This window comes from Archocentrus centrarchus, unplaced genomic scaffold, assembly GCF_007364275.1.
Source record: "Archocentrus centrarchus isolate MPI-CPG fArcCen1 unplaced genomic scaffold, fArcCen1 scaffold_30_ctg1, whole genome shotgun sequence".
Taxonomy (NCBI): Eukaryota; Metazoa; Chordata; class Actinopteri; order Cichliformes; family Cichlidae; genus Archocentrus; species Archocentrus centrarchus.
This window is the reverse complement of record NW_022060259.1, coordinates 101,415-117,203: the sequence shown is the minus strand read 5'-3', so window position 1 is coordinate 117,203 and position 15,789 is coordinate 101,415. Positions and strand designations below refer to the sequence as shown.

General features: G+C 42.5%; 1 protein-coding gene across 1 annotated transcript; it reads right to left on the bottom strand.

Moving 5' to 3' along the window:
* Nucleotides 1-1,171: 1,171 nt before the first annotated feature.
* On the bottom strand, nt 1,172-13,106 carry minar2 (membrane integral NOTCH2 associated receptor 2). The gene is made up of 3 exons (XM_030723891.1): nt 12,960-13,106; nt 2,052-2,297; nt 1,172-1,369 (listed from the first exon to the last, which is right to left on the bottom strand). Exons 1-3 carry the CDS (start codon nt 13,104-13,106, stop codon nt 1,172-1,174), a joined length of 591 nt encoding a protein of 196 aa, XP_030579751.1.
* Nucleotides 13,107-15,789: the final 2,683 nt, after the last annotated feature.

Sequence of the window (15,789 nt, the reverse complement as noted above, 5' to 3'; positions counted from 1 at the left end):
TTAAATTTCATTTCTATAGCAACACAGTATCACAACAGTATAAAGTAAGAAAATGGACTGGACTGGTAATAATAGGCCCTCGCCGGCCACCACCTGGTGCTGAAGTTAAATTCTGTTGGCCATACTGCAGCTGGAGCACTTTAAGTAACTGGAAACTGAAATACTGCAATGACATTATAACCATAGGTATAATTGTATTGCATAACTGGTAAATTGTGGTCATCTGCAACAGTGTGTAAAATATGACACAGGTGTAATTTACTTTTTGATCAAGGTCGCCCACTGAATGTTGCACATTTCTGAAAAACTAAATTATTGAAGGTCTATTAAATAAATGTCTATTTTCCCCATTGAAATAATGGGGCATTTGGGTTATTGCCATTTAAAAAATATTAAATGACATTTTTGAGTATGATAATGTACAGAATGCTTGTACAAAATTTTGGGTATTTATGAAAAACTAAAAAAACAAATTTATTTTTTTGGGGGGGGGGGGGTCCCCATGATACACTTAGGATTTCTTTTTGATTCACCTCTTTTTACACTATTTATACTCCACTCTGTAGTATTAGTATTATCGTTATTATTAATCTTTGGCTTTTCCACAGCATGTCTTTTGTCCTGTCTCCCTCGCCTTAGCCCTTACCCAGTTGCAGCAGATGACTGCGACAGAGGATTTTTTCAATGCACATGCAGTGGGGAAAGCAGTTTCTCCTTCCCACTGTTGCAAAATACTTGCTCATAGGGGGCTGTTTTGATTGTTGTTTTTCTGTAATTCTTGTAGTCTTTACCTTACAGTGTAAAGCACCTTGAGGTAATTGTTGTTGATTTGGACCAATAAAAATAAAAACTGAATTTAATTAATTTAAAAAAATAATATTAATTTTATTGTGTGTGTGTGTGTCATTTCATAGCTGTAGCTAATTAAAAATCAAATTTCCAGATTTTTGAAGCCAGATATTTCAGCAAATTCTTGCCATTATTAGGAAACGTGCTGTGGATTCGTGGCCCTTACACAGTGTATCAAAAACATGTATGATTACCCAAATCCAGTTTTCCACCTGTGGTTCTTTGTCAAAGTAAGATCACACCACACAACCACCACAGCTGCTGTGGGCCACAGAGAAGTCCAAAAAAAATTGTACAATCCATTAAAAAATGTACTCAAAAGTCAGGTGTTCTTTTGTAGAACTATAACTAGTACAATAATAATAATAATAAGTGCAAAAACAGACACGGTGATTGAAGAGAGAATCTTGCAAATTCTTCTTCTTTCTTCTGCTTCTTTCCGCTTTAATAAAGAATCAAATCCTGGTGTGTAGAGCTCCTCAAGCCAGAAATCCAGATCTTTAGGAGTCTTGTCCTCCTCCTGAAAAGGAAGATGTGAAACATTACATGAGAAACTGCACCAAGATACTTGTGTTTGTAATCTATCTGTTCCCTTTAACAGACTCATGCTGTCTGGGAGCAGGGGCAAAAAATAAATAAGAAAAAGGGCATCTATTAGCAGCGATTGATGATGCATGTTTGAAAAAATAAAAGACTACCTTGAGATGCAAGATTATTTAATATTTTCCTTAATGTTATTAATAGTCCTATCAATCTTGCTCTCTTACAAGTGCAACTTCATCCAAGCTAACCCCTGTTAGCTTAGATGATGTTGCAATCAAACTTTATTGGTATACCAATACACCAATAAAGAACTTCACCGCAAGGTTGGTTTACAATTTATACCAGACACATATTCACCTTAGCTGGCTACTATGCCAAAAATATTTTCAAGGGGGTGCTAGTATCCTAAATATCAGTCTACATGTAAAGATATATGAACTTATACCCAAAAAAGGCCATTATAGCCTTGGACTATGATGGCTGCCTTCAGTCTTCATGATCAAGATCTGAGTATGTGAAAAGCTTTCACATACTAAGCTTTCACCAACTCAGAGTAGACATTGGAAGTGAATATGTGCATACCCTCAAAAACAAGTGAATATGTGCATACCCTCAAAAACAATTATTTATTCAGCCAGTCTTCCTTCTCCACAAATTACCTGTAAATAGTCTGAAAGGTTGCCATGGTTTGTGTGAGTATAGTCCTTGACAGTCCAGGAAGGGTGTGATGTTTCATTGTCTCCTGCATCCACTGATTTTACCTCGATGTACAGAGGGTTCCGTTTAATATTTGACTTCAGAGTGGCTGGAGTGATGTGCTTCTCCAGGTATCTGTCTACAAACATTGCAGGACTGTCCTCTGGGTATGGGGCAGACCTGCTTTCAGTCTTTACCCTTGGCTCCCTCTGTGGAGACAGAGTAGAATTCTCAAAACATCCAGTTTTAACATTTTCTCTGGAGAAAAGAGCTTGTATTTTCAGTTTTCTCTGCCCTTGTGGCCAAAACTGAAAGCATGGGTTGTACATTTATACTACCCAAAATGGACTGCCATTTACAGCACTTTCTACTACAAGCCATGTTCACCCATTCATACCACACTTTATTCAATGCCTTCAAGCACTTTCTGGGTCATTCCAGAATTGGAGGACATTTTACGTTCCAGCCATGAAATCTCACATAATCCATGTACAAAATGAATGGTGAATGTAGCTTGTAGTTTTGTAGATAACAGAATGTGTCTGTTCCATTATCTGGGATAACCTTAAGAATTAATTAATTCTGTACTTTTGTACTGTAAGAATTAATTCTTTCAGTACAAAGAACTTAAGTGTTTGTTCATGTTTTTGGTGTCTTGAAAACCAATAGGCCCTTATTGACATACTAATGTGCTCTCCTGCTCTTCTGGTTCAAACCACTATTTTCCCATTGCTCTTTCTCAGTGATGATGACGTCTGCTGGGGGATGTGTTCAGGCTAAATGAATGATGAATTTGGCGGTAACCAGGGCTGGACTGGCAATCGGGTGTACCGGGCATTTACCTGGTAGGCCGACAGTCCTCAAGGGCCGATGCCGTTGGATTTTTTTTTTTCTAAGAGACCGGCCCACAATTTAGAGGGGGCGGCCCATTGGCCCATCTTCAATATAGACAGTGGACAGAACCAATCAGGATACAGGATAAAAGCGGCCCCACCCTTTCTCTGCGTGGTGCAGAACACCGAAACTACTCCCGCTAGTAGTTTCAGTGTTGAGCGCGTGTGTTAAAGGAGAGGCAATATGGAGAAAGGGGGTGCGGAGAAGTTACGTGCGAAGAAATTGAAGAGTGTCGCTGTAGATGCTACAAAATGTGTAAAGATCACAGACATGTTCGCTGCTGTAGCCTCCACGTCCTCTGTAACAGTAATGCTGCAGCAAAAGCAGGCCGGCCAGAGGCATAGGCGACATATGCGGCTGCATAGGGCCCCCTGACCACCAGGGACCCCCCAAGCTTGCCCACATTTGTCATGAAACTTTTTTGGTTTGTTTTAATTTTTTACAAATGCCAATTTCCTAAAAGAAAGAAGAGACTATTCTGTGCAGATTTGTACACTTGTAACAACACTAATTTAATGAGTAGGCTACACTCTAATATTTCTGTCTCAGACTGAGGCCAAAAATCTAATTCATGCATCTGTTACTTCTAGGATGGACTATTGTAATTCATTATTATCAGGCTGTCTTAAAAGCTCCTTGAAAAGCCTTCAGCTGATCCAAAATGCTGCAGCTAGAGTACTGACAGGGAATAGAAAGAGAGAGCAGATTTCTCCCATATTGGCTTCTTTTCATTGGCTCATAATACCGTATCACCCCAATAGAGCACTTTGCTCTCAGACTGCTGGCTTACTTGTGGTTCAGAATCAGAATCAGAATCAGAAGGTTTTTATTGCCATATGGGTGAACAGGTTCACAGCATTAGGAAATTGCTGCGGTACTTCGTGCTTACAGAAAAAAACAAATAAGTATAAAAACTATAAGACAATATACAAGTATACAAATTGCAAATATACAGAGATATTAGAGCTATAACTATAGCACAATATTACAAAATTACAAAATATACAGTGCAGAGACTAATTAAAAGATAAAAGAATGTAGACTATATTCCACTAATATGTACATCAGTGCAGTCAGACAGGTGCATAGACATAGGGTCATCAGCGTTTGTGGAGGGTGGTGGTAACAGTCTTAGGGTAATTGTTCATGAGTCCAACAGCAGAGGGGAAGAAACTGTTCTTATGGCGGGAGGTTCTGGTCCGTGTGGACCGTAGCCTCTTGCCTGAGGGGAGAGGGTCAAAAAGTCTGTGCCCAGGGTGAGAGTGGTCGGCTGTGATCCGACCTGCACGCCCCAGTGTCCTGGAGGTGTACAGGTCCTGGAGAGATGGGAGGTTACAGCCAATCACCTTCTCAGCAGAGTGCACAACGCGCTGTAGTCTCTGTTTGTCCCTAGTGGTGGCTCCAGCGTACCACACAGTGATGGAGGAGGTGAGGATGGACTCAATGATGGCAGTATAGAACTGCACCATGGTCCTTGCTGGCAAGTTGAATTTCTTCAACTGCCGCAGGAAGTACATCCTCTGCTGGGCCTTTTTGATGACAGAGGTGATGGTGGGCTCCCACTTGAGGTCCTGGGTGATGGTAGTTCCCAGGAAGCGAGAAGAGTCCACTGTGGTGATGGGGGTGTCAGTCAGGATGATGGAGGGTAGAGGGGCTGTGTGCTTCCTAAAGTCCACTATAATCTCCACTGTCTTCTGGGCGTTCAGTACCAGGTTATTGTGGCTGCACCAGGACGCCAGACGTTTGACCTCCATCCTGTAGGCCGACTCGTCCCCGTCTGAGATGAGTCCGATGAGAGTCATGTCGTCTGCAAACTTAATAAGCTTGACAGACTGGTGGTCAGAGGTGCAGCAGTTGGTATACAGGGAGAAGAGCAGAGGAGAGAGGACACAGCCCTGAGGAGTGCCAGTGCTGATGGTCCGGGAGTCCGAGACATTCTTCCCCAGCCTCACGTGCTGCTTCCTGTTCGTCAGGAAGTCAGTGATCCACCTGCAGATGGGATCAGGCACGTTCATCTGGGACAGCTTGTCTTGGAGGAGATCAGGGATGATGGTGTTGAAGGCAGAGCTGAAGTCCAAAAACAGGATCCTGGCATAGGTTCCCTGGGAGTCCAGATGCTGTAGGATGAAGTGCAGAGTCAGGTTGATGGCGTCGTCCACAGACCTGTTGGCTCTGTAGGCAAACTGCAGGGGGTCCAGAAGGGGGGCTGTGAGGGACTTGAGGTGGGACAGCACCAGACGCTCAAATGACTTCATGACCACAGAAGTCAGTGCCACAGGTCTGTAGTCATTTAGTCCAGTGATCCTTGGCTTCTTGGGGACAGGAACAATGGTAGCGGTTTTAAAGCAGACAGGCACGTGGCAAGCCTCCAGTGAGGAGTTGAAGATGTTCGTGAACAATGGGGCAAGCTCGTTAGCACAGTGTCTCAGTGTGGCAGGTGAGACACCATCTGGACCTGGAGCTTTGCGAGCTTTGACACTCCTGAACTGCTTTAGCACCTGGTCCTCCTGAATACAAAAGACTGTGGGGGTGGGGGAGGAGGGGGACTCTGGGGTGGGAGTCCTTGATGATGTGGGCTTCTCTGAGGTGTGGGGAGTGGGGGAGGTTGGGGGGTGAATATTTGTGTTGGCTGTATTGTAGTTGGGACTGGTGGAGGTGTGAAGGCTGCTGAACTGACCATCAAAACAACAATAGAACTCGTTCAGTCTATTTGCAGTTTGTAGGTCGTCTGTGGAGTGGGGGGTTTTAGGCTTGTAGTTGGTAATCTGCCTAAAGCTTTTCCATACAGAGGCCGCGTCGTTCTCTGAGATCTGCTGCTGTATATTCTCAGAGTGATGTGATCTAGCAGTGGCCACTTCCTTGCTAAACCTGTACTTGGCCTCTTTGTAGCAGTCTTTGTCCCCACTTTTAAAAGCCTCCCTCTTCTCTATCCACAGCTGCTTCAGTTTGGGAGTAAACCAGGGTTTGTCACTGTTATAACACACCCTGGTGCGTGATGGCACAATGCTGTCCTCGCAGAAGTGGATATACGAGGTTACAGTGTCTAAGTAATCATCCAGACTGTCACAGGCAGCCCTCATTGAGTCCCAGTCTGTAGTTTCAAAGCATGTGTGCAGCTCCTCCACAGCCTCACGGGTCCACTGCTTTGTTGTCCTCACCACAGGTTTTGAGAGCTTCAGCCTCTGTCTGTACGCGGGGATCAGGTGGATCATGTCGTGGTCAGAGAGGCCGAGTGCAGCGCGGGGCACTGCGTGATAAGCCCCGCTTATCGTGCTGTAGCAGTGGTCTAATGTCTTCTCCTCTCTGGTCGGACATGTGATATATTGTTTATATTTGGGAAGTTCCTGTCTCAGGCTGGCTTTATTAAAGTCCCCAAGTACGATGATAAGAGAGTCCGGGTATGTCCGCTCCATGCACAGAATCTGCTCTGTGAGCGCGCACTGGGCCTCGTGCACGTCCGCGTCCGGCGGGATGTAAACAGCAGCCAGTATGAATGAAGCGAACTCCCGCAGAGAGTAAAACGGTTTACAGTGAATGAAAAGATATTCCAGTGAGGGAGAGCAGTGCTTAGCAATCACTGTCACATCCGTACACCAGCCACTGTTTATGTAGAAGCAGACTCCTCCACCTGTAGCCTTGCCGGAAAGCGCAGCTTGCCGGTCTGCGCGGAGGAGATGAAATCCCTCCAACTGGAGCGCGCAGTCCGGTATCTCCTCACACAGCCATGACTCCGTGAAGCATAACACACAGGATTTGGAAAAGTCTCTATTCATGCTCCTCATCAGTATCAGTTCGTCCATTTTGTTCCTAAGTGAACGCACGTTGGAGAGGAAAATCCCAGGTAAGGCTGTGCGTAATCCACGTCTCCTTAGCCTCACAAGCACGCCAGCGCGCTTCCCTCTCTTTCGGCGTCTCACTTTCTGGGCCAGAGTGTGTAATAAATCCGCCGCAGATGCGACAAAAACAGGAAATAAATCCGAAGGTGTTGTGGACCTAATGTTGAAAAGCTCTTCTCTGGTGTAAGAATACCCAGAAGAGTGTCCAGACACAGAAATAACGCACAAAAACAAACAAAACAGAGCGCACCGAAGTACCAGGGCATCCATTCGCGGCGCCATCTTGGATCAAGATTCCTCGGATACTTAAGAGTAGAATGGGAGGCAGAGACTTCAGCTTTCAGGCCCCTCTTCTGTGGAACCAGCTCCTAGTTTGGATTCATGAGACAGACACCCTCTCTATTTTTAAGATTAGGATGAACGATGGGTTTTCTCTGTAATTATTGTGGGGTCTTTACCTTACACTATAAAGTGCCTTGAGATGTCTGTTTGTTGTGAGTTGGCACTGTATAAATAAAATGTAATTGAATTGAAAAATTGAATTGAAAAGGCTGAAACTGTAATATATCCTAAAAAAAAAAAAAATCAACTTTAACCCTCCACCATTAATAACAATTAAGTTCAGGGGACAATGAAGTGGTATGAAGGGGGGCCCAAATCAAATATTGCTTAGGTCCCCTTCAAGGCTTGGGCAGACTCTGCTGTAGGTGAAGACAGCAGCAGTGATGATGAGTTGGCGATTGATTAATATGAATATTTATTTACATTTGCATACTTCCTCAAATCTGGCAGCCATGGCACCTTAATCTGATAAAATAGCAAACGGTCAAGGCTGAGAAGTGTTGGATGAGCAGCAAGTGTCCATTTTAGGCTGCATCATAGCATTTTAGATATTTAGGTTAAAGGTGTGTTGAAAGGCTGCACAGTAGTTTGAATTTGTAGCCTCTGTGATTCTCTCTAAAAAGCCCTCAAGCAGGTGAAATAACAGATTTTTAAAAACTAAATGATACGTCAAAGCTTTGCAATTTAAGCATTACTAAAGTAAGTTTAAAAAAAAAAAAAAGTGTAAAAGTATTATTAGCAAAAGGTATGCCCACACTGAATAAGAGTAAAACAGTGTCAAATGCTTCTAAGACATAGTTGCGGGCGGTCTAAGCCAAAAATGCCAGGGCCCATTTTTTGTCCCAGTCCATCCCTGGCGGTAACTGTAATGTAGAATAACAAGAAAACAAACAAAATTATTCCTTTTAAAGGCAAGACACAAAGATTCATATACAGAAAGATGGCTGTTACATGGTTGTGCTGACAGTGTTGTTGCAGATGTATCCTTAGCACAACAACACAGTAGGTGGTTTTGTGAATAGTTTGGCACCACAGGAAGTTGAAAAAGGCAGGAAGTTAACGGAGGTTTACACACGGCTTTGATGACTGGCACTAATCCTCATGCATCAGCCTTCCAGCCTTCGTGTTTGTGGCACTGTCTGTATGTATACTGTTTAGTTGATACTTACCTCTAGTTCTGTGCTCATATTTTGTAACATTAGTGGAGTTTGGTTTGTAACTTTGATAAACTAGTGAACCACATATTCAGAGTTTAGTTATGCTTACTTTTGCAATCAATGTGTTGCATAATGTTGATTTAGTTTATCCTATGTTGTGGATACAGTCTATAGAAGATGTAATTTAAAACTTATACTTTACAATTGTAATTTATAATCTTCTTCTGAACCATGTAAAGAAGTAAAGACAGTACAGTGAAAAGACACCAACTAACAGACAAGGTAATACGGTGCATGTGACTACGGCAATCGTCATCATGCTACGTAGCCCTTGCTTATCTACGATATGGATTCAAAGTCATCTTCAATGACAAAAAGGTCTTATGTCTCCACGTCAGCCACACGTTCAAGTGGATGAGCAAGTGCTGCAGCTGCAAAAGCCAGGGCTGATGCCGAAGTGGCAAAAGCACATTTGTTGTTCGCAGAGAGGGTGATGAAGTTAAAAATGGAAAAGGCTCACCTAGAAGCTTCAATAGAAATGCTGACTATAGAAAAAGAAACTGCTGCAGCCGTAGCAAAGGCAGAGGCTTTAGAAGCTGTGGTTAAAGCTAGTGAAGGAAGACACAGTTGTCAACTTCCCCTCAATTCGACATTACTTGACCCAACTGAGCACACAAAAGAGTATGTGGAGAAAGAGGCTAAAGTATCAGAAGGCATAGAGATAGCACCACAGGAGGATTCATGCTTGCAGGACAAGACACGACAGCCACCTCCTGAGCTAACTTTGCATAGTTCGGTGTACACGCCATGTCTCAATGCAGTGAGAGATAGCCCCCTAATGTTGCTAATACTAACGTCTACGATACCCACGTATATCCTGTGTGTAAGCATAAAGGTCTTAATCCATTAGTCACACCAGATGTGGATTACACCTCAGATTAACAGAGAGAGCACCAGCACACAGCAATTAAAGAAAATGATTATAAAGACCTTTTGATGCCTTCAGGCAGCTTATCTGCACATCAGCCACCCTGTAATACTACCAATACCATGGACATTCTTCCCTCTCTCCCATGTGGCAACTCTCAGTGGCCCAGTTGCTCCGCTGATCCACACATGAAAGACTTTGTTCGATATCTAGCATGACGTGAGCTAGTTATAACCTGTCTATTACAGTTTAATAATGACAGACCTAAAAACTATAGGGCCTGGCGTCGCTCATTCCAGAATGCAATAAGAGACCTAAACCTAACAAATGATGAAGAAATGGATCTTCTCGTCAATGGCTGGGAAGGGAATCAACTGAGCATGCAAAACGCATTAGGTCCATCCACATAAACCAACCAGCTAAGGGGTTGAACATGATCTGGAGTAGACTGGATGCTTGTTATGGTTCATCTGAAGCTATTGAGAAGGCTTTGTTCCAAAAAGTTGATAGTTTTCCAAAAATTGGCAATAAAGACCACTCCAAACTGCAGGATCTTAGTGACTTACTGATGGAAATAGATGCTGCTAAGGCAGAGGGAGATCTGCCTGGTCTTGCTTATCTTGACACTCCCAGAGGTGTGAATGCAATAGTGTAGAAGCTATTATACAGTATACAAGAGAAGTGGCTCTCTCATGGATCCACTTACAAATGGTTACATCATGTCGCATTTCCCCCATTCTCAGTTTTTGTCGCCTTCATCTATCAACAGGCACAGATGAGAAATGATCCAAGTTTCAACTTTGTTTGTCAAACTGACATGGTCAAAGCTGAAAAGCTGAACAGAAGTGTCTGCTGCAGCTCACTCAGGCCAAGACAGACACAAGAATAATGTGGAGGATCCAGATAAGAGAAACCCCACACATTACAGAAGTGCCGTGCATTTCGAGAGAAATCCTTGGAGGAATTCAGGGAGAATGGCATTTGTTTTAAGTGTTGCAACTCCTCAGCACATACTGCATGAGAGTGCCAAAGCATTGTGAAGTGTACAGACTGCAACAGTGATAAACTCTTCTGCTCTACACCCAGGTCAAGCACCGTGGGTTAAGGACTCAAACCCAACTTTGAAAGAGCATGGCGGGGAGCTAGAACCCACACAAACTGTAGAAGTCATTACCCAGTGCACTCAGATTTGTGGAGGAGACCGCATTACCAAGAACTGCTCCAAGATCTGTCTGGCCAAAGTCTACCCTAAGGGAGAACGCAACAAAGCCATGAAAGCCTATGTGATTATGGATGAGCAGAGCAACAGATCTTTGGCTCACTCTGACTTCTTTGAAATGTTTAAAATTCAAGGCCCTACTGCGTCTTACTCTCTGAAAACCTGCTCTGGCATGACTGAGAACATGGGCAGAATGGCTGCAGGCTTTTGTGCAGAATCACTGGATGGTAAGACAGTTCAGCTACTACCAAGCCTACTGGAGTGTAATGACATACCAGACAACAGCGGCAATTCCAATGCCAAGTGCTGCACTTCACCACAATCATCTGAAACCAGTTGCCCACCTTATTCCCGAGCTTGAACCTGATGTGCCCGTTATGCTCTTACTTAGCCGTGATGTCATTAGACTTCATAAGGTTCACAAATGCATCAGTGGACCCCCTGAAGCTCCCTATGCTCAGAAACTAGATTTGGGATGGGTGATTGTGGGCAATGTCTGTCTGGGACGTGTTCATAAGCCACACAGTGTGATGACTTTCTTTACCAATACCCTTGAACAGGACCACCCAACCATTTTTGAACCACGTCCAAGTGTAAGGGAGAAATACAGTTCCAAGCAGTCAAATCATGCCCATGATGTGGAGGATACTGAGTCAGGCTACACAGTGTTCCAATTGACCAAAGAGGATAATAGACAAGCTCCATCCTTTAAAGATCTTGCCTTCATGTCAATAATGAAACGAGAACTCAAGAAGGATACCAGTAATAGCTGAGTAGCCCCTCTGGCACCCCTCATTTCACGAAGGGTGCCATCCGTGCGGCAGGCTACTGGATTGTAGGTATGAAAAGACTGGTTAGCACCCTCCTGCACCGCTGTGTCACTTGTCAAAAGCTCCGTGGTCTCCCTGAACAACAAAAGATGGCTGACCTGCCAGCAGATCGTCTCTCTATGGAACCTCCATTTACCTATGTTGGACTGTTTGGCCCGTGGAGTGTTGTTGCACAGCACACAAGAGGTGGTCTCGCACATAGCAAGAGATGGGCTGTGATTTTTACCTGTATGGCTGTTCGAGCAGTCAATATAGAGGTTATAGGGTCTATGGACACTTCTTGCTTTATCAGTACCCTCAGGAGATTTCAAGCCATTCGAGGCCCCATGAAACAAATACGTTCCGACAGGGGCACAAACTTTGTGGGAGCATCAACTGAACTAAAGATCCTTTCCAATATTGACTCTATGGCAATTGAGAAGTACTTAGCAGAAAAGGGCTGTTTGTGGGTCTTCAACCCTCCCCATGCATCTCACATGGGTGGCTCATGGAGAGGATGATAGGAATAGCCAAAAGGATCCTCGATTCAATGTTTCTACAACTCGGGACATCAAGCGTGACACATGAAGTGCTTACTACACTGATGGCAGAAGTAGCAGCAATCATCAACGCTAGACCTCTCATACCGGTATCTGTTGATCCAAGTGACCTTGTTCTGCTCACCCCAGCAACCCTCCTGACTCAGAAGGCAGGTATTCCATCGGCCCCACCTGAAGACTCTAACATCAGCAAGCAGCAATGGCGTCAAGTCCAGCATCTGGCCCAGACTTTCTGGAGTAAATGGAGAGGACAGTATCTTTCAACATTGCAGCCAAGAAGTGGCAGAACAATCAACCCAATCTGGAGCCTGGAAGCATTGTGCTCCTTTGAGATCAGCAGCTTAAAAGAAATGAATGGCCTTTGGGAATTATCACCCAAGTTTTCCCCAGCCAGGACAACAAGGTCCTCAAAGCAGAGATCAAGGTGTCTAGACAGGATGGACCTAAAGTGTTTCTAAGATCTGTGTCAGAGCTCATTCTTCTGTTACATTCAAAGTAGGATTAAGATGTTATATAAATATTTGTTTTATGTTGATAGTGGCGTTCAATTACCCCAGACGGGGAGTGTGCTGACAGTGTTGTTGCAGCACAACAACACAGTAGGTGGTTTTGTGAATAGTTTGGCACCACAGGAAGTTGAAAAAGGCAGGAAGTTAATGGAGGTTTACACACGGCCTCGATGACTGGCACTAATCCTCATGCATCAGCCTTTCAGCCTTCGTCTTTGTGGCATTATCTGTATGTATACTGTTTATTTGATACTTATCTCTAGTCCTGTGCTCATATTTTGTAACATTAGTGGAGTTTGGTTTGTAACTTTGATAAACTAGTGAACCACATATTCAGAGTTTAGTTATGCTTACTTTTGCAATCAATGTGTTGCATAATGTTGATTTAGTTTATCCTATGTTGTGGATACAGTCTATAGAAGATGTAATTTAAAGATTATACTTTACAGTTGTAATTGTGTTACATTTTTGTTTCAGTTTCACACTTTCTACATTATTAAACCTGTGGACAGAGAGAAAATGTCTCCAGAGTCTTACTGGAAGAAAGGTGTTGAACCTGGCTGCCAGTTGTTCTTCTGAACCATGTAAAGAAGGAAAGACAGTACAATGGTGCATACCTGAGAGTAAATCCTGTTCTGCCATTGTTTCTGACTGGACATTACTGCCCCAACCTGGAACACACTGTGTGCAGCTGGCAGCATTCTAATATCCAGCTGGAGGAATTTCTCTGGGTGGTTGTTGTTAGGCAAAACAGAAATGTCCATCCTGGCTCTGCTGCTCGATCCACACTGGCCTCTTTACTTGCCAGCTCCCTGCCTAAATGCGCATGCTCATTAGAGTTTGCAGGTTCTTTAATAATAATTTATGAAGTGCAAGATATATGAGGCCGTATCATTTACAAGTGTGTGTAACCCAACCTGACCATTAAGTAGCCAGCATTGAGAGCTAACAGTGTCAAAGGGTATTGTGGGGGCATGGGGTTGAGAGAGAGAGAGACCTATTGTCTTTTACAGAGACATGTTATGTAAAGCTTGTTGTTATCTAAAGAAGAGTTACACATCTTTGCTGTGTGATGTATGACCTTTATGTCATACATCACACAGCAATCTCTGAAATAGTGAAGCCCAAGGATGCTACTGATCAGCTACTCTGGTAGCTATCAGCTGTCAGCTACCAGAGATAGTACTGCACTACACCAGAGTGAATGTCCAGATGCCTCTTGACCCCTGTGGTCAAACCATGCTTAACAGAATCAGGATGGCAATAAGGTTCCTGGTTCAGATCTTTTTATCAGTAGTTAGATGTTGTTGTTTTTATGTACAATAGAAGTCTAGTCTTTTTTAAACAACTAATTTATATAGTAACCCCCTAACCCTAACGTAGTTGTGAACTGAGGGTCTCACAATATCTTCTCCACATATAGCATTTTTTTTTTAAAGAAAATAATACTTTTAAGCTATTTTACATTTTGTAAATAGAGTTCTGTCTCATTTGTTTGCATATTGAATTTAATGTGTTGTTACAAATCTGTCTTTTCTGTCCCTAGTGTCAGCACCATAAACCAGGGATGGGATAGACTGGGGCAGGTTGAATCCCTTTCTTTTCCTTCTTTGGAGTAGGAGTCAGTATGGGGAAAAAAGGTGAATTCAAAAGGGTAAGATCTTGAGTTTGAATCACCATTGAACTGTTCTTTGTCTTTCCATTTTTTCAGGTCTGTTTTAATTTCATTTTATTGTAATTAATAAAGAGACAGTAGAAAAAAAATCTTGAACACAAACCTTGTCTTGCTCAAAAGTACAACAAAAACATCTAGGCAACATTGAAGATGTACCTCAAACTAATGTTGTGTTAATGGTTGCTAAATCAGATTTAATTTGTTACATGGTGAACTTAATGTGTACGATTCTTACAATTATACCCCCTCTGTCTGCAAGGTATCATAAACACAGGAAAGCTGCTACCTGCACATAAAATGAATTAGCTCAGCAGGACATGTGATGGACCCAGAAATGTGAGGTTGAATCACCACTGAGATGTGTATTTTTTTTCTCTATTTCTTAATTTTTTTTCTATTTTATTTCAAATTTTATTTTTCTTTTTGTTTTATTATAACTAAAACAACATGGATATGCACAATAGAATTGATAGTAGAATTTTTTTCTACAAAGCAACAAACACATGGTGGGAGAGAGAGGCAGAGTTTAGTAATTAGATTAGATTTATTGTCATTGCTCAGGTAACAAGGTAACAAAATGCAGTTAGCATCTACCAGAAGTGCAAATAGCAGCGTTCTGCAAAGTCACAGGAGTGCAAATATGAAAACTGTACAATTGCAGAGTGCAAAAAATCTCATTTTACATCCTGTATAATGACAATAAAAGGCATTCTATTCTATTCTAAAAATATCAGGCAATTATGGATAAAGTGCAAGTGCAATTATGACAGCGTGTGATACAAATACCTTTATTAGTCCCACAATGGGGAAATTACAGTTAACAGAACACCCTGTTGATAAATATAAAATAGATAAATAAGAATATATGGATGTATATAAATTCAGAATAAATGTGTGGAATGGTTAAATAAGTTATAATATTTACAGTGTCCAGTGAACAGAGTATGAGGTTAGTCCAGTGTGTGCAATGTGGGCAGTGGATGTACTGATGTAGTGTGGTGTAGTGGTTGGTTATAAGTGAATTGAGGAGTTCAGTAATGTAACAGATAATGGGGAAAAAGCTATTCCTGAGCTGAGTGGTTCTGGCACGGGTGCTTCTGTATCTCCTCCCAGAGGGCAGAAGGGTATACAGTATGTGACTTGGGTGAGAAGAGTCCCTGATGATGCTTTGTGTGCTCTGCAAACAGCGCTGGTGGTGAAGGTTGCTGATGGCAGGTAATTGTGCACTGAGCTTTTTGTAGGGCCTTCCTTTCAGCCACAGTGGAGCTTCCAAACTGCTGGATGCTGTCATGGACTGCACTAAGGGATGTAGGGGAAAGCAGTGTGTGACTGCATCAATGAAAGCTGATTGTTGTTTTAAATTTATATATAGTAGTTTTTGGTATTAAAAAAAAATCCATTTAATTAATAATCCGACCTGTATTTCTCACTTTGTAAGAGACTGTCTGACCCAGCCTAGAAGCAAACAATGTAAATATTTGTCTGTTTTTCTCAGTGAATGTACTGAGAAAAACAGAATAAGCTAACATTTTAAGATTTAAGCTTCTATCTGTAAAACATGATGGTACAGTGAAAGTTAATTTAAGTATTTTCCATTAAACCAGCAACTCCTAAAAATCACACAGGGTCCTCCAATTTAGAATGGAGATATAAAATGTAATGTAGGCAACTGTTTCACATTAACAATTGTTTTGCTTTCGCCCATTAAATTTTGCCTTAAAATGCCTTGAGGTGACTGTTTGTTGTGATTTGGTGCAACAAACAGAAAAGGA

Coding starts and splice junctions, on each gene's coding strand:
- minar2 (XM_030723891.1), bottom strand. CDS start 13,106: ATGGACATTTCTGTTTTGCCTAACAACAACCACCCAGAGAAATTCCTC. Junction 2,298..12,959: donor AGAACAGGATTTACTCTCAG/GTATGCACCATT, acceptor CTGTCTCCACAG/AGGGAGCCAAGGGTAAAGAC. Junction 1,370..2,051: donor ACCTTTCAGACTATTTACAG/GTAATTTGTGGA, acceptor CTTCCTTTTCAG/GAGGAGGACAAGACTCCTAA.